Genomic DNA, 23,420 nt, shown 5'->3' on the forward strand with positions numbered 1-23,420 from the left:
AGTGTCTATCTTTTTTTAAAAGGTAAAGTACAAAAGGCAATATAGTTGGATGCTATCTGCTTGTTACTCATATTTCATAAGAATCTGAGACTGCTGATATCTGACCTTGTGTGTTTTATTGAAAATTTGTTTTTAATCTGTTTATTATGGATAACTGAATTTATTCCTACAATAACAGGAGACTGAAGATCAGTTGGGGAATATGAATGATAAAATTTGATTCCTTCAACAAGCAATGTAACTAGATGAGCAAATGTAAAAAATAAGGCATGCAGTGATATAAAACACAAACGTATTTTGAGTTACAGATACTATAAAGGGATCTCTCTTAACATTGTTTCCTGTATTAGAAAAGCATCTAATTCAATATGATGGAAATTCAAAATTAGTGTAATATTAAATATTATTACAAAATAATAACTTACATAATGAAAACAAAAAAGAATTGTCTAATATGGAAAATGACAGGGGAATGCTGTTTTATCATGGAAATAATTGATGAGGTATATGCAAAAATTGCCTACATGAACCCTAACAGGTACTGATCAGGACAGTAATTCCATTTCTTTTCAGTGCAGTGTCAACAAATATAAGGACTTTTTGATCTCACTGTCATGTTACTCTACTCGAAGCAAGAAAGGATCCTCTCTGTGCACTCAAAATCTTGCTTAGACACTTAACATTATATATATGTGTCTATAATTGCAATAAACATGTAAATTTATATATGTAGTTAATGTGATATATATTTATGTATCATGCTCTGGAAGCAAATGCAAAATAGCAGTCTCAAGAAAAAGCACCTGGCTTCCAGGAATCAATTACATAAATGTCAGTTATAGAATCATAGAATCAACAAGGTTGGAAAAGACCTCAAAGATCATCAAGTCCAACCTGTTATGTTCTTATAGCAATGAAGTCTCATGCCTTCAAATAATCTCTATACAATGAATGATCTTAAAAAGAAACTTTACAGAGATTGAACTGAACAGTTGGAAGAGCACAGGAGGAAGAGACATCTAATTCTCTGAAGATGATATATTCTGATGGCAAATTTAATGTTTTGTTCCTATCACTAAAATCATCACAGAAGAAGCCAACGGATGTCAGGTCCATCTGGCTTCTTCCTCATACAGCAGAGCCCATGGTTACTGCATTCAAATATCCTCTGAAGCAAAAGTGATGGCAACAACAGCATGTGCAGTTAATGGAACCTTTACCACGGCAAATGGTCTCCTTTTAGCTTTACATTGCCTAATCACATAGCAATTTATGATTGCAAACTTCACCTTAGATTACAACTCCATTTTAAAACACAGAACTTCTATTGTGGAAGCCTAACAAGAAATTTCTGTCCTAGAAAATGTATCAGATTCTGGCACAACCACTGAATTTTGATGACTAACAAGTGTTCCCATAGAAGAAACCGCATAAATTCCCAGTAGAATAATGGAAACACAGATAAGGTGCTAAATCTTTAATCAAGAAAACCAATTTCAATGACAAAACCAGAAAAATCATCTGAAGAAGGGGTAAAACTGGAGGTTTGTCTCTCTCAAAGATGCTGACCAGAACTTAAGATCTCTTAGAATTTGTGAGTCAAGCACTAAGATGATGACTGCAGATGTGTTTTTCTGCCTCCAATCTGTAAGTCTTCTCTACTGTTAGAGTAAAGCATGCACATTCAGGAGCTACTTTGGAAAGCTTTTATTCTTCATTTTAACTGCCATATGGTCCCCATGTGGTTAAGCTATAACTCAAAATAAAAATATGTATCCAGTCTGCAGAAACATGAAAGATTGCAGCACTGTCTTTACGTCCAAGAACAGCTGACTGTACACTCCCATGACACCACACACCCTTGCACAGAGGGGACCAGACAAAAAACTTGGTTCCCCAGAGACAGTGCACTACACCTTGATTCTAGAGACTGGAATCTTCTCAGTGTGAGAGCCAAATAGTAGGTTTGATTTTAGCAGTCTGGTGACTGTTCTGGGTATATTAAGTTCCAAACTAACAACAATAAAAACAATAGCTATAATAGAACATGCAAGTGTACTGAGATAAAAAACATGCCCATGCTAAGTCAATGCAATCTGTCTTCACATGCACATATCCTCCCATCTAGGCAGATACTGCAGTCTTCAACAAGTCAGCACAGGGAAAAGCAGGGTTCAGAAAATGAGGTTATGGATATGTTAAAAGTAATGATTTGAGAAACCTAAACCAGCAGTTAAGAATGCTGTATCCATTTGGTAGTGCTTAGTGAAGAGCACATTTCAGATTTTTTTATCAGTCTCTCCAGAATTAAAAGTTCATGTTCAATATATAAATGTTCTTAGGAGGATTCAGAGAAATAAAAAGTAAATTTACACTTCCTGTAACTCCTTTTTTGAGAGAAAGTGATCTTAATCTGGAAAAGGGTAGGGCAGGGTTGTTGAGAAGGAATTGTCTTCACATTTGTCCATCTTAGGGTGTTCAGCAGGGTCAAGCTTGATGGGCATATAAGGTGGTGGCAGAGAAAGTATTAAGGATATTGTCCTCTATGACATCTGCTTATTTTCTTACTTGGATCGCTATTAGATTCCTACTGTGATTTTCTGTGAAAGTAGAGGTGTGTGAAAAATAAAATATAATTTAATAGCTGATGCTCAGATGGAGAGAGCTCTTTGCGAGAACTCTGGTTGCAGTTCAGTTTTGGAACATCTGGCTGGACACTTAGATGGACTTTCTCAAATGGACTGCTAGATATCTTCAGTTATAGTATTTAAAACTAGGCAATGAACTTGTCTGTTCCTCTATATAGCTGTTGGTGAGAAATTCATAGGTTACAATTAATTTTACTGAGGATAGGGCAATTTGCACCATAACAGTGCCTGTTTTTCTATTCTGACTGTAAATGTCTAGATAATTTTCAGATGCAGATATCTACACTACAGATTTTTAATATTAGGAAAGATCCGTCTCTGCTTTGTCATTTGACTTGATAAATGACTGCTCAAACCATCTTTACACTGGTAGTACTATTTAGGATCATTGGAGTTCACCAGTTAAAATGAAGTAAACACATGAAGCCTTCTGTACAGATTGCTGGCTTAGAACATCAAGTCGCTGACATATTTCTGGAGAACAACAGAGCAGAGGACTGAAATAGAACCTGGTCCCACCTTTCAACATATGCAAAGAAAAAGTCTGAGCATGGTACTCTGACTTCAGAGTGCACTTAGGAAAAAGAGACATACAGTCATACAGTACCTAGAAAGTCTCCTCTTTAGAAGTCCCAACAATTCACACAAATAATTACTTTAGAACTGTTCTTCAAGGGTTTTATTTCTGCCAAACTGATAAAGACACACTGCGGAAGGGCTATATTTGTCTCCCTTTTTTTGACTGAAAATGAAAAAAGACCAACACTGTTATCAAAGAATTAATGACACTGGGCATTAATATTAATGATTAGAAAGTGTAAAATACTAGAAATACACCACAGAAGCTCCATTTAGGTGTGACCACAAAATGAAGCAAATAGTATGTCATTCCATTCCACTATTTATGACTGCAGATGGATACAACAGAGTGGCACAAGCAGTGCAAATTCAGCTTCAACACTGGAAAACTCTGGGCTTGTGCCTATCAGGAGTAGAACCTGCATGTGTAATAGAGCTCCAAGAAGATTTTAACAACCACCTATGCAATTAAGAAAACATCAGAAGACAGGGTTTAATCCCTCATGCAAGGCAGAGTGTATTTGACATAGTTACATCCTCAATTGCAGCTGTACTGGAAATATGAGAAGTCAGCAAGAATTCTGGTACGAGATCTGCACATATGGTAATCCTAGGCACATGGATACACATTGTAAAGCTAGAATCTGGAAGACAGTATGAAATGTTCTGATCAAACAAATGAACCTGATAACTGGGTGGTGGAAAGATGCCAGACCATATGCAGGATGTTGATAGCTTCTCTGCACTACACTTAATTCAGGAGTTCTCTATATCCCAGTGCATATAAAACTTTAAATGAACTGACAGATCTGTGACTACTGGCAGTTTTATAAGGTGAATGCATTATAACTGTGGCAACAATAAAATGGCCCAGTCCCTGCAGTGAACAGCTTCTGTCTTTTTAGATACACAAAAATCTCTGCCTATTTCAGATGGATCTTAAATTTGTTCTTACCAGTTAAAGGTTCTTTAGAAAAAACAGGCAATATTTTTTCTCGTAATTCAGAACTTGCATGCCAAATTCTGAAAGCTTTTTTCACTTTTTGTATTGAAGATCAGAAATATATTTGCAATTACAACTAGGACTAAACCCTCAAACATTTTTTTAATCTGAGCCATTCTGGCATTTCTTTATGCAAATTCAAGTTTATTAAATAGTATGCTTTCTGAGTAAGTTCTACTTACAGGAAACAGATGCTAAAAATGCTAACATGTCAAAACAGCCTTATTTGCCTAAGTTATTATGTACAAGTCTCTGCATTTTCTGAGAGGCTAACATTTTAGGTTGATTCTCCCTGTCTTTGGTATTTAAAGAGTATTTAAATTCACTTTCCACTTGGTAATATTCAAATGCTATCATAAAGTGAGCAAAAGTAAAATTGTTACCCAGATGGATAAGGCGCAGAATGTGATGGAAGTATTCATAGCCAATACATGAAAAATGAATGGATTAAATGTTTAGAAAACCTGAACAATTTCACATTATTCAACATCCAATGATTTCTTTTTAAAATGTTTATCACTTAATTGTCTCTCTAAAAAGCCATACTTTAAAATGCACGCCAATTCCAATCCATAATCCATAAATAAGTTAAAATTTGTCTATGAAATGTCATACTTTTGAGAGTGAAAACGTACTTACATTTCACTTACATTGATTGATATTACTAAACCCTGTGCTGTTCTAAAAAACCACAAAACCACAAAGCAAAACCTGAGCAAAAATCACCATTTAGGGTATACCACTGAGAATGGAAAGATAATTGCTTGAAGAATGTATATGAAAACTAATAAGACATTCTGGACAATGCCGCTCCAAGAAAATAATGAATGCACCCAGCTGTTAAGTCCTTCCTTTTCCCTAAATTCACTGCAATTCAGAATTCAAGTTTTATTAAAGCTGAACAGCAACAAACCAGATAATAAACATGAGAAATACTGCTTAGGAGCATACTTTTCTTTGTGAAAAATGAGCCAGAAACTTCTCTACACTCATTTAGCAATGTAAATGTCACTTTGTTTCTCCAAGCTTTAAGCTGAGAATAGCTCCGGGGCTTACTTGTGATGCAGAAATGTCCCTGTAATCTACTTAGAAAACATGCAGAACATTAATAGAAACTAGAGTCTTGGAACATAAACGTAGCATAAGAAAAATGATAATTACTCTGTGGCTTAACATTTAAAAAGAGAGCTAAGCATTGTACATCAGCTTTTTTTTGCCCTTTTTTTTTTTTTCTCCTTTCCATATAAAACAAGTTGCAGCACATAGATGAGCAGGAAGTCATTCACTTTAGAAACACAAATAATTTTGACATTATCATGTACAATCTTTTACACAGAAAACAGGGGAAAGAGGCAGCGCTGGAGACTGTTCGAAGGCACCTGTTACAAATCACTTCTTTTCAGTTGTGTCTTCCCAACCCCTGCAGATACCCCTTCCTTCCCCTCTCCCCTAACAAAGCACTTTTCTCCTTTCATCCACTAAGCTTCCACCCCTGCTTAAACACGTTCTGCCCTCCCCCTTATGACTCCAAAGCTTTTTATGAGCCTCTGAACTTCTCCCTGCCTCTCTTTTTTTAAGAGGGAAGCTGTTGCTGCTCTCCAGGTTCCTAAATCAAACACATTGACTAGAAGTAACCTAGAACATAAAGCCAATCTTATTCACCATTACTTAATTACAGCTAACGATAGTATCAGACATGCTTTAAATTATGACTTATAAAGAAATACAGAAAACTCATAGTGAGTCCTAAACATCAGTGCTGAGAAGGAATGAAACTGTGAGCATAGAGAATTTAGCAGTGCAGAGCATTCCCCAAAGAGGGTAAGTAAGCAAGATAAACATGAGAACATAGGAGTAACTAGTCAAAGTAATGTAAAGCACAGATAGGTCAGGAGACCATGCTTCTCCTCAGAAGTCTTTTATTTCACTTTTGTAGGCAAACTAACAGGGCAACTATAGAGAAGTAGCAGAGGTTTGTGCAGAATACTAACATAAGATGAATGCGTGCAGCAGAACAACGACCAGATTCTCAGACACTGTGGAAGCATTAAAATTTTGCAACAATTGTCATGCAATTGCAAATGCTTCTGACAATTCATGTGGCCATGTTTCAAGTCTAACACTCATCAAGATTCATGCATAAATTCTTGGGAACCATAGCCTGATAATTTATAGAAGCTCTTTAAAAAACTCTTAGAGCAATTAACAAACTATGCATATCCTAACAGGACTAATTATTATCTGTTCCTCCTGTGTGCTCACGTGAACTCTCTTCAATGTCATACACACTTGGAAGACGTATTTGGTAACCATTTACTAAAAAAAACCACAAACAGATCAGACTTTCCTCATTTTAAAGATAATTAAATAACTGTCTTATGTTAACTTCACCTTTCTTTCTCACTTGTTCTTTTTCTCTACTTTTACTAGTTACCTACACAAAGATGCCTTATGTTTATCCTCTTTTCTTGCATCCCATCGGATTCTTTGTTTGCTGGGACAAAATAAGCTACACTTTCAAACTCATTCACATGAGAACTGCAACGTGCTGTGATTTTTTTTTTCTCTCTTTTTGTTTCTTTCCCAGAAAGTATAATATATATATGTATGTATGTAAATATGTGTGTGTATGTCCATTCTACAGTTCTAACTTATAAAATCATTAGATGTTAAGTTTTAAGAGACTCACAGGACTTTTTCAGGAGGTGTGGATTAAAAAATGAATGAAAATGTAAAATTCTGGGAATGATACAAAGTGAAAATGTAATTTGCTTGTGAAACTACTTCCAAACTATACTTAGTCCATACATAAGAATGTGATTTAGAGAAAAGAGTTAATCTGTCTCTAGTTAGGAAAAACTAACAGTAAGGAGATTTTCTTTTCAGGCTTTTGAACAGTGACATTTAAAGAAAGAAGAATGACTATGATTAAGATATTGCATTAGGACACGAGAACTCTTAACCTCTACCACAAACACTGGGGAGTTTGGGCAAAGCACTGTTTTTTTCATGGTGGTTGTTGCTTCTGCAGAACAATGGTAGCAGTACTCTTATGCTTTAAGGTGTAAAGATAATACTTGTGAAGTGTTCATTTACTGTGATGAAGGCCAGAGAATATTCAGTTACTAAACGGCGTTATTTTGTCCTTTTGTTAGGAAACAGGGAAAACCTGGAAATGGGGAAAAATGCACACTAGTAAAAGCAAAACATCAGGCTCACTCATAAATGGTGACTTATACATCAGATTTGGAAAGCTTCTGGCCTGTTAATGGGAAAATAAATTCAGAATAACAGTCACTTAGGCAATTGGCATTTTAATATTGACCTGGAAAGCCTAATCTTAGCAAGCACATCTCAGTAAGAGTTTTTGACTGTAACGTGTTTTAAAAAGAACAGGAGCTTAAAATGGCTAACCTGAACACATTTTAACCCATCCAGTTGAAGATCTGCACCAATTCAGGTACACATATTTAGCAGATTTAGCACTCCAATTTAGAGTGACACCACCATTTACTGACATAAGCTAGACAGATTTAAGTAAACAAACAGCAATCAAACCCCATGTCTCTGTATCCACTTAATTGATTGATATCAAATAGGTTTATTTAAACTACTACTACATGTTTTCTACTTTGTCCCACAGCAGATACCCAGAGCCCAGTTTCTGGTTGCTAACTTCACTTGAAAAGCTTTGGCACAGTAACACATGAATGTGTCAATAAAGCAGGTGACTAGATCAGCAAGTTTACATTCTATCACTTGTGTGCACAGCTGCTGATGTACCACAAGTGCACAGATGTGTAAAGGAGATAAAATATCAGCAGGTTTTCATATCTTTTCAACCACTATATAATATTCATGTGTTGATAACTAATCCTGTCTGCATAAACAATTGTGTTACAGGAAATTAATCAATGTTATAAACAGCCTTCATTTGGCACTGCTTAGGTCATAAATTTTAACCTTGCATTTCTTGTTATAATAGTTTCACAATACTAGTTCATTAGATTAAAAGCTACTGTATTGCCAGACTGCATTGCACACAGGTGATTCTAAGCAGTTTCAAGAAGGTAGTGTAAATTAAAACCTTCATATAAACTCAAACTGATCTCAGCAGTTAGAGAACACCTTTTTAAAGCCTTGCATTGGTGTTTCTTACACCACTATCTCATTTTTTTAAAGTTTTCATGCCTTCTAGAAGACTTCTATTGACAACATACAAAGAACTACATTGGTTATATTTGCTGTGTTGCGGTCTTGGTCTCCCCCCCCCCCCCCCCCCCCCCAAACACCCCAGTGGATTATAAACTCCACATTAAAACTATAAACAAGTTGGTTAATTTTCAGGGTTCTGGAAGACAATTTCTACACTCTACACTACAAAAAGCTAAAATACATAATTTATTTGTGTGCTTTAGTGATTTTCTTTACTATGATACATCTGAATCTTAAATATCAGAAGAAATAATACAATGACACACATCAAAGCATAGGAAATTTATAACTTCTTAAATGTAACCTCAGAAAATTATTACTGAAACTTCTTGCCAAACATCTGAGTGCTGACAGACTGCTCTTCCAAGTTTTCATCTGAAGTTTGCAAGCCAATGGATAAAGCCTAAAATTCCACTTCTGATGTTCCCAAATACTAGTAACTGCATCAAGCATGAAAGGCAATGGAAGTGCCAAGATCACAGAGCTCATGGTAAATATTTCTTTTAGTCAAAGCCTGCCTGTTGGAAGAGAAGGGGGAAAAAAAAGCCATCCTAGATAAAAAGAATCATAGATCAAGAGTTTCAGCTAAAAAGATTTAGTGAAATCATCCAATTTAATTTTAGCACTTAACAGAGAATGGCACTTTGGTGCCTTTAAGTTATGGACTCCTGTTATGTGTATAAAAGGGTAAAGTTTGGATGTAGACACAGGATGCCACAGACTCTTAGTGTGCTATACTTTTCAGTTTTGGACACAAAATGTCCTCTTTTTCTCAGGAAAGTAATATTAACATATAAATATTTTCACTTGCTCTTTTTCTTGCTGGACCCTTTCCAGAAGTGATTTAAACTGCTAGCCTAACAGACAGCAATTCACTTTTGTGGTTTTCTTTTTTCAGTCTGGTTAGGTTTCTGTTTAGTGATCTGAATGGTCCCAGTGCAGCATTAGAGATGTGCCAGAGCTGGTGCACGAGGAGGAGAGAGAATGAGAATCAGAAGCAAAGAGGTAAGGCATTGTATTAGACCAACTCAGGCATAATGTATAATTTCATCTTAATTAAAGCTTTGAAGGAGCATCCTTCTTACTTGTTCCTCCTGACAATACAATGACACTAGGGCAACAAGGGGCCAAATCTAGGGGTAAGTGATGACGTTAGAGTGGGAAACATCAAAAATACAAGTCTTTTTTTGTTATGGCTTGGCTATCCAGAGTTAAAGATAGAGGGTCAAAAGTGTAAAGTTCAGATGATTAAAAAGGGAACACAGGCTACAAATAATAATGCAAAAAAAATCTGGATTTGAAATATCCTTTTTTTTCAAAAAACCTCACAAGACTGTTTACTAGAAGGTTATTTAGAGGAGACCCCATTGTTCCTCCAAACAATGTTTCACGCTCTCCTGATAGGTCTGGAAAAACAATTAAACCACCATACTGGTTATCTTGACAAAACATATATAATGTCTTATTCTGAAATAAGCTAGAGAAATTTGGCTGTACTAACTGTACTTGCTGTCATGCAAGAAGGGATTTACAAATTACATCACAATACTGCCTACCTAAGTTCTTTCTGATAGCTCAGAGGACAGCAACACTATGAAGGCTTTATTATCAACCTCTAAGAACATAATCTCAACATGATCCTGGATACTGATAATTCACAATAATGCCATTGAACTGCCTCTCAAATACTGGACTTTGCATGTATTCATATGAAGAAGATAAGACATTTTCTCATACCCTCCAAGTCTCAATAATTTAAGTGAGAAGTTGGATTAAAAAGTTTTCCACATTAATTTACTAAATAATTTAAAAACAAACAACCAAAACCTCAAACAAACAAAAACAAAGAAAAAAAACCATCAAACTCAAGCCACCCCAAAACACCAAAAAATGCCAAACCCAAAAACAGATAGAAGGAAATAATAGCACAGGAAAGAAATAAGAATTTGGGCAGGACAAAACAAAAACCAAACAAACAAAAAAATGAATTTTATTCATTCATGGGTGGGCCTAACCTTTAAAAAATGTATATAGTCAAAGGACCACATTTGACTTTAATCTCCCACAGCAAAATACAATAATCATCATCAAACTAGCTGTCTATATAATCTGAAATAATGAAGTACTTTATTACATGAATATCTAGTGTAACTTTTTTCCTCACTTAAGAGCCCTATATAAATTATTCCAAGATTCAGGTTTCAGTACTTTTTTCTTCCCAAAATTAAGTAAAAAGGGAAGTAAGATTAAGCATGAATATAAGTTCTTAATTTAAATAGTGTATAAAATGTTACAATTACCCCCAAAGCAAGCATGATGAAACCAGTTGATATCACAAGTAGATAAAAACTCCCAACACCTCAAACTCTTAACATTTCATTAAAAAGAGTTAATACAGTCTGAGACCACACAGGTTGGAATACCTTAAGTCAAAACTGTGTACTTATTGAAACATGTTGCTCTAAGTTTAGCTGATGAGATGGTGTTGGAAGATGGGTTGGATGCAATGATCTTGAAGGTCTTTTCCAACCTGCTCTATTCTATTCTATTCTATTCTATTCTATTCTATTCTATTCTATTCTATTCTATTCTATTCTATTCTATTCTATGACAGCATTAACATTGCTTTGGCATTTTTCTTATATTTTTAACATTCCTAAACTTCATTTTATGCTAACTATTAAATACCTTGGGTTTATCTGGTCAGGAATTCTAATGTTTTTACTGCAAACACAAGAGCAATAAGGTAATTCCTAACAAGACATGACAGTTTAGTATGTGCAATGACTAAACAAGACTGATAACAATCATATTGCACAATAGCATGTGCACAACACATAAATCCATAATTAATAGTTTTCAAATTGCATGAACCACAGAAAACATCTGGTTGGAAGAGACCTCCAAGACCATCCAGTCCAACCCTTGACCCAACCATGTCCCTAAGTCTGCTGAAGCTGCTTAAACACCTCCAGGGACACTGACTCCACCACTGCCCTGGCCAGACCAGAAGAGGAGGCTTAGAGGAGACCTTATTGCTGTCTACAACTACCTGAAGGAAGGTTGTAGCCAGATGGGGGCTGGTCTCTTCTCCCAGGCAACCACCAACAGAACAAGAGGACACAGTCTCAAGCTATGCCAGGGGAGGTTTGGGCTGGATATTAGGAAGAAGTTCTTCACAGAAAGAGTAATTGGCCATTGGAATGTGCTGCTCAGGGAGGTGGTGGAGTCACCATCACTGGAAGTGTTTAAGAAGAGACTGGATGAGGCACTTGGTGCCGTGGTTTAGTTGATTAGATGGTGTTGGATGATAGGTTGGATGCAATGATCTTGAAGTTTTTTTCCAACCTGGTTAATTCTATTCCTATTCCTATTCTATTTGATTCTATTTCGATTTGATTCTATTCCAATGTTTGATAACTGTCTGTGTGAAGAATTATTTCCTAACATCCAGCCTGAACCTCCCCTGTCACAGTTTGAAGCCATTTCCTCTAGTCCTGTTGCTTGACACCAAGGAGAAGTGGCTGGCCCCCTCCTTGCTCCAATCTCCCTTCAGGTAGTTGTAGAGCATGATGAGGTCTCCCCTTAGCCTCCTCTTCTCCAGACTGAACAACCTCAGCTCCCTCAGACATTCTTTGTAGGCCATCTGCTCCAGACCCTTCACAAGCCTCACTGCCCTTCTGAACACACTCCAGCACCTCAGTGTCCCTCCTGTAGTGAAGGGCCCAGAACTGAACACAGTACTCAAGATGCGGCCTCACCAGTGCTGAGTAGAGGGAGTTGATCACCTACCTGTTCCTGCTGGCCACAGTGTTTCTAATACAAGCCAGGATGCCACTGGCTTTCTTGGCCACCTAGGCACACTGCTGACTCATATTCAGTCACCTATCAACCAGAACCTCCAGGTCCCTCTCTGAGTCACAGCCTTCCTACCACACATCCCCACATCCGTAGCTTACCATAGGGTTGTTGTGACCAGGTGGAAGACCTGGCACGTGGCCTTGTTGAACTTCATACAATTAGCCTTGGTCCATCAGTCTAACCTGTCCAGATCCCATTGTAAAGCCTCCCTATCCTCTAGCACATCGACATGGCCACCCAGCTTGGTTTCATCTGCAAACATACCGATTTATCTGCATTTACAGACTTCATTCTGCTTTTACTTAGCAACACATACCTTTGCTAAATAAAGTTGCCTTCACTAACACAAGATCAGAAAATTTGGATATTTTTTTCCTATTAGCAGAGACAGTTACTGTGAAATTGTGATGTTACTGCATATTTAGCTTTTGTATTAAGATGGCAAAAAATCGTCCTATCCTGTACAAAGAATTCAATACATGAGATAGTTGTCTTTTAGAGAACTTCATAAACTATAAAACTACTGGAACAGGTCTGCATGGAACAGGAGAAAAAGATAATAAAATGCTGCATTGGCAGTAAGCAGAAATGACAAAAGTTGAGCATGTGCACACACACACAAAGCTAAAGGTTGTTTTCACATATTTTTACTGAAACAACTTTATCTTATTTTTGTGTCCCTTAGGGTTTTCTGTGCATATCATAATGTTCTTCCCACAAACATGCAACTCCTGAAGTTTCTTTTTAAGTATTTAAATTCTTTTGTTTAGATTACCTGAAAAAAGCATATTATTATTGTTAGGTAAATTGATATGACTAATACAGCATATTTTAAACAGCTGTAAAAAGAAATTTGACAAAACAGTAATGTTTTCAGACTCAAGTATTAGCTCTTTTTCTAAAGCCTGTCACACTCATCCATGCTTGCATTGTTTACCACAGTTTAAAAATGTAAAGAGATGTAGTGACACAAAGGAGCAAACTGTTGTGTATCAGGAATAGTTTATGAGGGTGCTTGTAGGGGCTAATGCTGTTTGGATGTAAACAGTGCCACACAGCTGAGGTAGAAATGTTGCAATCTGCTTACAAAACTTTGTTAAATCTTACCTTTATCTATCACTTTCTACTGATTTTAATCAGCTGCAATGCATGTGTGCTATACCCACCACAGCATGATGATTGGTAGGACACTACCAAAATTAGGCACCCAAGGCATAACTACTTTGAAGAGTAACTACTTGGCAGCAACACTGCTTGGGAGGGAACGAGTAGGAACAGAAATTTTGAAAGAAATTAATTTGAAATTATCCTGTTAAGGGCCTCTCATATTAGAAATTATGAAAATTCACAACATGTTTATACAATAAAGTCACGATTCCTTCAGAGTATTTTTCATATCACTGTAATGATAAGGCTTATAAATCATCTAGAAGTGCTTGAAATATGTTCTGTTACATTAATAGAGACCTGTGAGTTTCATATAAATAAAAAAATCATCCCCCCCCCCCCCAAAAAAAAGCAAGCTATTTATGAAGTTTTATGAAGTTGCTTTCTTTTAACTTTTAGGGTTATTGTTTCACGTTTGAGATCTTCACTCAGGGACCAAAATTAGTTCACTTAAGGCAAGACTCACTTAGACTCAGTTGTCAGTGAAATTCTTTTGGTTGGGTTCTAACAAAAAGTGGTTTTATAAATGATCAGCAGAAACCAACTGGTTTGAACCAATCCATGACGTGGATTTTGGTTTACTGGTCTAAGAAAGGGAATTTGGAAGAATTGCAAGGAGACGGAGGTGGAGTGAGAGGATTTCAAGAGGTGCATGGATAGTCAGTTTTCTATGAAGAAAATGGTATCAAAATGAGTAATAATGCAATCTCAGACAGGATAATTCAGGGGGGCTGTAGATTCCTTGAAAGGAATCATCTCATCTTCTCCTCTCTTCCCAAGCAGACAATGAAAAGGCTGTTTTCAGAGAACTAATGATATAATAATCTGATGATCTTTCTGTATAGATAATGGCATATATATGCTTGTCTTGGTTGTCTTGTCTTGATATAATAATCTGATGGTCTTTCTGTATAGATAGGTCCCATAATGGCATATATATGCTTGTCTTGGTTTTCCTCACAGTCACAATTTTTGATTTTTGATCAGTATTGTATTTTCTCTGCAAATCTTTGCCAAATCATTCAGCAGCTCTGGGAGATCATTTTAAAACTGCCCATGGTAAGCTTTTGGTTTTGCATCTTCAGTATTCTGTAGCTTCAGCAAAGTTTCCAAATTACTATTTTCCCCTTTTCAGATAATTTGTGTAAGGGACTCCTTTGGTAAACTCTATTTATTTCTATCTTTCGCTTCAGACATTTAATCTGCAGAAAGATTTTTCTTACAGCTCATGACATGCTGATGTCTGAAGATTGTTCAAAATCTTGACAAAGCCTTTTAGGAATCCCCAAACAGAGTATCTATTACAAATGGCAATATTTTGCATCCTTTTAGATCTGAAAGTATATTCCAGTAGCACCCAACTCTTGCTTAAATGAAATTCACTGAAGTACAAAAAGAAGTACTCTGACTCTTGTCTGGATGAAACCTGTGTGACTACTGTCCTGTTTCCTCTCCTCAAATCCAATTTTGGAGTTGAAAAGAAACTTGGATGTGTGTACTGCAAATGAACTGAACAATGCTTCTTCATGGTTTTTGATCTTAATGACTGGGGAGCAGGGATAGATCTCGGAGGATACTGTGAAACAGGCAGGCCTTGCAGGCTACATGCCTATCAATTTAATAATTTAATCATCTTTATCTAAATATTTGTTAGATGCATGCAAATGCTAAACACTTTGCAAGGCAGGACAGTTGTATGTATAAGAAAAGAACAGTGAGACCAGTCAGAGAGTATTTAGCAAGTGACAATATAATTGAGTACCATTGAGAGCCTTCAGAGTGCCTGCCAGACACTCTGAAAATGACACAAACAAAAAATCCCAACAAATCAAACTAAATTAAAATGATCCCCCTCCCCCCCCCTCCCCAGTTAAAGGCTGAGGAGAGCAAAAAAAAAACCCACACTTATGGTAGAAATGCTGGAACAGGAAGATTACCTCACGGTGATTTAGAAGTCTCTCCAAATCTGCTGCCATTTGATTCTTGACACGCAGCAAAGCTGTCTTTTCTTTATTTAAAAGACTGGTAGAAAGAGGATAGGAAACGCAGTAATAGCAACAGATAATCTCCTTTAATCTTGTATTCTGGCTGAAAACACACATTTTCTAAAGCTAAATACTGGCAACAATGAAAATCTGCTCAAGTAATTGTATCAAAGGACCCCTCTCTATGTTCAAACATTGTCATGTTTATAAATGGGCCTCAATGTACCAACACATAAAAATATCCTAGTTTAGACAAACAGAAATGCAATCCAAAATCTTTGTAAAATATGGAAGGGGGATGTGTGCTCGATTCTCTGAAGGGTAATTTAAATTAGCAGAATCTTCTGTTATTACCTCTCGGTTTCTTCTAGGCAAAATGAGTTCATTTTATAAGCAAAGTAACGCTGCTTATATCTACACTTCCATAGCAAAATATGGATTTCTTTGTTGTACGTATCATTAGCAGCAGCACATGCTGCTCCCTTCAGTATCACCTCTTTTTCTGCTACTTTATATAGAATTTGGAAAATAATGAGTACAAGGAACAATAACATCCAGCTCTCCCTTTTAGCCATGTAGTTTCTGCAGAAATTTTTAGTGTATTTTTGATTTTTTTTTTCATTTTCTATTCCAGGAAAATGCATGGGGTCAAATTTATCCTGTGAAACAAGTATGAGACCCGTTTAAACAGGAAGGCATGCTTTTGTAGCACGATGTCAAGTTTAGCTTTAATTCCTCTTTATTTTCTTAGTTAAAGAACATGAACATTTTAAATGTTTAGCGCACACATTCTGATCACAGGCAGCAATTCTAATACAGTTAAACAGTTTTTCCTATTTAGCACCAACATCAGTGTCCAACAATAAACTTCAGACTAATGCATGCATAATGCCTGTATATAATCTGGTTTGCTAAAACAGCCATGGAAAGTTTCTTGGAAGACTGATGTTATATATGTCATTATCATGACTTAACTAAATAGGTGTACAGTATAAACTATAGTATAAACCAACAACTATGAAAAATACAATCCTGCAGATGGAGTGCAAATATCTTAACTTAATACATCAGGAGTTCAAAGACAAATCTATTAAGATTTTATAAATGGAATGGGGCAATTATATATGCTGCAAACACAAATTATTTAATATTCTCAGTATTTAATCCAGAAATTATCAACAAAATAAATCATCCTTTTTCTTCAAGCGGCTTCAATTCTGTCATCCGCTTGTTTCAAATAAGCAACATCATCCTTTGCCCCAGAGATTTTCTGGCACTTCCTTGCAAGCTCTGTACTGTAAATTACGACTGTCAATTCCTTCTAGGCAATCATTAATTCTAAGAAAAAAAAAAAGTATGCTTTGGCCAAATTGCTTAGTTGTCTGAGCTGGTTAAAAGGAAATTAGTAACATTTATGAAAAAGCAAGAAAGATATTTTAATATTTTCAAGATGTTTATTTTCTGTGACATTTTTAATCATGATGAAATTGCTGTACTATTTTTTTTCTGGGGTTCATGGGTTGTAATTTACTGATATGTCAGTTTTTCTTGGATTTCTGTACTTCCTGACAGCATAGAGCAATCTTTTTAGAGAATGACTCACAAAATTATTATAGAAGCAATAAAAAAAAGTTCCTTTATCCCTGAAAGGGTGTACTGAATAAGCATAAACTGCAGTGTTCATGACTAAATCAGGAGTTCATGTTCGAGATTCAATTTCCTCTACAGATCAGAACCTACTCATACTAGTTATACCTTCTTAAACAATATGACTGATCCAAGTGGAGCAGCTCAGATTTTCTTTCTTTATGGTCAAATACAGGAATTTGGTGGCATTTGACTTGTTTTCTGCCATACATATGAACATAGAATTAACAAAGCTTGTGTAGACTTCAGAATTAGTAGTTTTGTAATAGTTACGGGGTTTTTTTTTATCATTGCTGACAGAAGGAATTAATTCAGGTACTTGTGAAAGAATACTGAAAAAGAGGCATCTATACATTTAACAGAGTGAGAAAGCAGTTATGAGATACAACAATAATAAATTTACACCTGTAACTACCAAGTAAAGGAGAAATACCTTCAAAAGTTCCATTTTGGGAAGAAGACTGACCATTTCAGTCCGTGTTATGAAAATGTTCTCCACAGCCATCTTGGATATCAGCAGTCAAGGAGATTCCAGCTTTAAACTGCCCTACACTTCCATTAAACAGTAGGTTAACCTAATCCAATTTTAATTGACAGTGTAACAAATCAGAGAGCAGCTTGACAGCTTGTTTCAGCTGACCTAAGTGAATACTTAGAACATCCTTCCCTAACCACAAACTGGTAACCTGCGCTTTGTGTGGTAGCATAAAATTAGTGACACGTAAGTAGGTCACTTCACTGATCTGTACAGAAGCTGCAGTCTTTTTAAAGGTTATTTTTCATGTGGATCACCAAAACATCTTGATTTACCATGTACAGTGGAAATCCACAGCTGAAGGTAAGGCTGAAACTGCTGTTTGGTGACCTGATGCCTTAACTGTCTTACTATGATTCTGAAACCACAATCTGTATGTCTCAACAAAACAGCTTTTCAAATCTGAACTCAAGAGATGTACCTTCCACCTGAAGATCTTTTTGACCATCTTTAACTAAACATACTTTTAAGTTTTCATGGCACAAAGATGTATTAAAGCATTAGTGTACCAAACACTGAAATAAATGTTCCACTGATTTGTTCTGGGGTGAGAACATACTAGCATTTGGGGGAAATGGACTGTGTCAAAATGATCTAATATCCCTGGAGTTATTCAACAGCACAAACATCTGATTTCACACGGCACAGAAAGTGTAGACCACGCTGCGCTCCACAGTCCTGGTCACTAATTGCTCTGCCCTGAGTGTGGGGAAGGTGCTCACCATATAACCATGGCCTCAAAAGTCCAGGTTGGTGAATTAACTGAAAAGCAGTCCAGCTCCTGTTTTTCCTGTGTGCTTGTTTCCAGAAAAAATTACAATGTCTGGGAGGAGGTCCAGTTTCATTCCATCATGCTTTCAAAACCTAGCCAGGTATGAATCCAGGTACCAGGAATGCCAGACTTACCATGGAATACACTTGTCATATACATACACATTGCTCATAGCAACTACTGGCTTGTTTTGTTTTGGTTTACCCAGGATCTAAGGCCCAGGTAGCTTGGATATTAAATGTAAGACATTTTCAAGTCACTTGATCCATCTGTAGAATGGAGACAAATATTTCCCAGTCTCAGACTTTCAAAGACTTTTGAATTTAGGCAATTAAGCCATCTTTTAAATCTCTAGTCTAAATATATTAGCTCCTTTCTTGTTCGTAAGCTTCTATTGTTAGATGATCTGTATAATATGCTTATGCTCCACATACTGAGCAAACACAGGTTTACATATTACTGGGTTTTATTATTTCCAAAAATACAGGTTTCTTTTTCAGTGAGCTGTGTACCCAAATGCTGTAAGAAATAAGGATTGTGCCTTTATGTTAATGTCACACTACATCATTAAGAAATTGAAAACTGAATTTCAGTCTGGTGGGCTTTTGTTTTGCATGTTATGTTCATATGCAAATATTATTATGATAAAAAAATCAAACACAAATTATGTATGTGGAGTTTTTGTACATAAAACTGAATATATAACACAGGCATATAGGAAATTACAGACAAATAGCTCAGAGCAGACAACTAATTTCTGAAGTCCAAGTCAAATTTTCTTTTTAAGTCACGTAGTTAGAGAGGCAGGTATGAAAAATTCTGCCAATAAAAGGTCTTCAGAAGAGAGAATACATGAATAATTTGTGATCTGTCAGTGTGCGATTAAATAACCACAGATCGGATTTTCAAAGGCATTTAGGAAAGTAGTGCTTAATGATTTTAATTGGAGTGCTCCAGGTTCCTTTAAGAACTCATCTTTGTTGTGTTCAAATGGAAAAGAAATTATTTTCTCAAATTGTAAAAGGAAACCCAAAAAGCTCTTAAAAGTTGTAATATGTGTCAGAAAATGTTCATTTGTAGGAAAAAAATACATATATTTCTACAAATTGTGTTTGGAACATTTCTCAGGTAAACAGCAGCAGTGTTGAAATAGATTCATTGCCCATTCCATGATGGGAAAAACTCAACTAACACTGTATGCTGGGCTTTATAATATTTGGATGGCAATTAGAGAACCCAAAATGTTTAGGTAAGGAACATTTAAGTACATAGCTTCTTAGTGAGCAAAGTCCTTGTACTGCTTCTAGATTTGCCACACAGTTAGGCTTTTGAGGAGTGCTTTAGGGTAAGTGAACCACTTTTAAAACCTGCCATTGGTACAGAGAAATTTGAGTAACTGCATTTAAAATAAATACCCTCTCTTTATGAATGAAGTTCTGTTGAATGTCTCCAGTTATTTATAACCCTAGATGTTTTTAGCAGAAAATTATGTACAACTACAATTACTTCACTACACACATAAGAATGAAATTCAGAGATTTGTTTTGCCACAGCATGACACAGTTACAAGGCATTTCTTTTCAAGAGGAGTGCTAAATGGGGTGTTTTTATTTCTGGTTAAAGAAGTGTATGCTAGAGAGTGTTCTTTATAGTAGGAAGGAGTCATCCTCATACACACCACTGCTCTTATTAACCATTGCTATTTACTTCTAGTAAGGAGAGAGCTATCTGGACTAACATAAATGAGGAGTTACTTAATAGAATATTTTGAGATATATGGACCACCTATAAATTTACCCTACAGATGCCCTGTCACTCAAACCCAGAGGTTTTGTATCCAAAACACATCTGCAGGTGCACGGCTAAGTGCACAAGCACACAAAGTGTTCTGCTGCCAGGGCCACCTCGATTCTCTCCACAGCCAAGTACCAGCACAGACTGTGGCCTGCCTTGGAGAATTTCTACATGTTGGGAAGGAGTGTGGTAGAGAACATACATGTGGGCCACAGCTGACAGAACTTTGATTACCCTTAAACAACCTCTCCTTTTATTTTTGAATAGTAATACACTTGTGCCTTCACACTTGAATCTAAGCAGTAATGTCACACACCTGTAACAACCTGGAGGTCACACAGAATCACAGAATGTTAGGGGTTTGAAGGAACCTTGAAAGATCATCTGTTCCACTCCTCTTTCAGAAATAACTGGTGTCAGAAATGACACTTTCAGAGAATGATGCAGTGTGAGGAATCAACCACATAATAAGTCACTTTTGGCCAATTTGTGAAAAAATGGTAAAAACATCGCACAACAATACCCACAGCCCAGACTACGGAGATTGCTGTCATGAACAGCCTCTTGTGCTGATTTCATCAAGACTATGTCATCACACAGTTAAAACCACATCAGCCTTTTCAGCAGACAAGGAAATACAAAGTACTGCAGGTTGCTGCAAAACATTTCTAAGGTTGCAAGAAACTACTGACTCATTATCTTGGGAAACCTGCTGGAACCCAATCGCCCTAGGAGTATGTTCTAAAAGAGATTATTGGCCATCATCACTGTCCACAGAAGCCAGTTATAGATTAAGCCTAAAAAAAGCAAATTCATTAGCAAATTATCCACACTCAGCTTAAGTAAGAGGTGACAGAGAACACTGGCACTGATAACCTAGATGTGACTGCTCTGTGATTTAGATAATGTGGAACCACCTTTCTTGATGACCGGATGAGATAAAAACCTTACACGAAAAGAACATTCCTCCACCACAGATTCTGCACACTTAACACAATGGAAGGAAAAGCATGATTAAGCATAGGGCAGCTGTGAGGATAAAGCTAAGGAGTCAGTACTGACTGTCAGGGTGCAGGCATATTAACATTATGTTAATTTGTCTACAACCTGGTAGTCAAGCATGAGATTTAAAGAACAATTGTATTAAAAAAACCAAAGCACTAATATTGTTAGAGGTCTGTCTGAAAACTAAAAATCGAATGTTGCTTTCCTACTAGCTGGTACTTGAGAAATTGCTTTTCAGAAATAAAATTAATGCACATATGGCATGTAAAATTAAAAAAAAAAAAAATGCTTGGTGTAACAGTATAATTAAACCTCAATTTAAAAAGGCTACTGCAGAACTGCAGTATTAACTATTAATTAGAGGTAATGGTTGAAAAACAAAAGTTCATTTTGAAATGGCTTTACAAGTATTTACTGCTTCCCTTAGCTCTGAGATACAGAGAAACCAGGTTTCATAAAACATGTTTATTGTTTTCACTGTTACTGTTCTAATAGCATCAACATTATCTGCAGAATGTAGGGCCCTCCTTGAGGAGAATTAATTCTCTGAACTCATTCTCTCAAAAATATTCCACACGCAGAGCAACAAAATGCTGTTTAATAAAGTAAGAAGGATAGGAAGAGTGGTCTAAATCTTTTGATCCAGCAGAGCTTCACTTGGCATGTATTTGGTGCGGATTACCATTAATTTACTTAAATCTCATTCTGATTCAGTTCTGGAATAGCTGGGAGCTAGACTGGTCTGCAGAGTAATCTGAAATCACCTAAGGGATATTCTAATTTAATACTGTCATCAGAAGATTCCAAAAGGCTATCCTCATGACCAAAGATTGCTGGAACGTAATGGTTCTGTGGTTAGAAATCCCTTCCTCTAACCTTTGTCTCACTTACAGGAAAGCAAAGGACTGATATTATCAATTTTATGCAAGGTTATGATTTCTCCTGTGCTCCAGGGAATATCAGCTAACAAGTTAGGATGTTGGTTTTAATGTGAAGTTACAATTAGCAAAATTAGGGACTAGTGAGATGTATCAAAACCCTCAAGGTATGAAGCTGTTTTGAACATTTTCGCTGGCTTATGAAACTATGGCAAAATTGAGGAAAATTTGTGATAAGGAAATAACAGTTATTTTTAGTCTACAAGGAATATTGAAAAATACAGGAAAACACTTCTTATGAAAGCATTTGATGTGTCAAGTAAGGGTTAGTTTTGTGCTACAAAACCATTGAGGATAAAAATATATTTTTGTCAGACCACACTTTCATTTACAGAAGCACAGACTAGTGGTAAGCACACCCCAGCTCACCACAGCAGAGTACTGCTGGTATGTTTACCATGAATGCTCACACTGTGGTGCAGATGCATTTTCTACTTTAACCTCAGGCACTTTAAGATGCCAAAAATTCCCTTTATAGTTAATGGAGAGCAACAGGCATCTCTAGTAAATGACTCAGTCAATCCAAAATCTGAATCGCTTTTTGGAGATGCCACTTCCTCCTACGGAAAGCTGACCAAAGCTTCTAATTTAGGTTCCTTAATTTGTAGGCTATATTTAGGAAGAATATCTGGGCATACAGCTTATTTGTAACAGCCATAAAATCTCAACAGAATCAATGCTAATAATTAATTGAATCTCTCATATATTTTAAAGGCATGAAATACACACTTTCATAAATTACCTCACCTATTTATTCACTTTTCTCCTAGTTGTTGGCCAACTTTTGGACTACTATGTGAATAATGAATGTTATTTTCATGTTACCATAATTTAAAAAATTAATCTGCTAGTGACCAATTCTTTCATGATTTTTATCAAAAAATGGAAAAGTATAAAGAGGGAAGATTGTGATTTTTCACTTATGGAAAAACAAAATTAATCTTGGAAGCATTTCTTGTATCAGGTCTAGGAAAATACTAAAAACATTTGACTCTGTAATAAAAAAGAAAGGATCTAGTCTTACTGAATGGAAGTCAGACCTATGAGACATAGCTTGTCAAGAAGTATGAATGATTATTTCAGAATGATTATTTCAGATTTCTTGGAAAAAATTGTAATTTTCACCTAATTGCTTCGTAATACAATCATATTAATGCTTCAAATTGTTACTGCGTGTCTTTCTTAAACCGAGATACCACATAAACATCAAAGAGTTAAAATGCTAATTCTTCTGTACTGCAGCAGGACACAGCTATCAACTTCCCTGAAAA

General features: G+C 36.2%; 1 protein-coding gene across 1 annotated transcript in view; it reads right to left on the reverse strand.

Moving 5' to 3' along the window:
- The window catches only part of PIBF1 (progesterone immunomodulatory binding factor 1), a 133,272-nt gene that overhangs the window by 7,442 nt on the left and 102,410 nt on the right, over window positions 1-23,420 (reverse strand). Inside the window, exon 15 of the mRNA XM_054163097.1 lies at window positions 15,411-15,495. Coding sequence (XP_054019072.1) covers window positions 15,411-15,495 — 85 coding nt within the window. The remainder of the gene's footprint in view (window positions 1-15,410; window positions 15,496-23,420) is intronic.

Source organism: Dryobates pubescens, chromosome 7, assembly GCF_014839835.1.
Source record: "Dryobates pubescens isolate bDryPub1 chromosome 7, bDryPub1.pri, whole genome shotgun sequence".
Classification (NCBI taxonomy): domain Eukaryota; kingdom Metazoa; phylum Chordata; class Aves; order Piciformes; family Picidae; genus Dryobates; species Dryobates pubescens.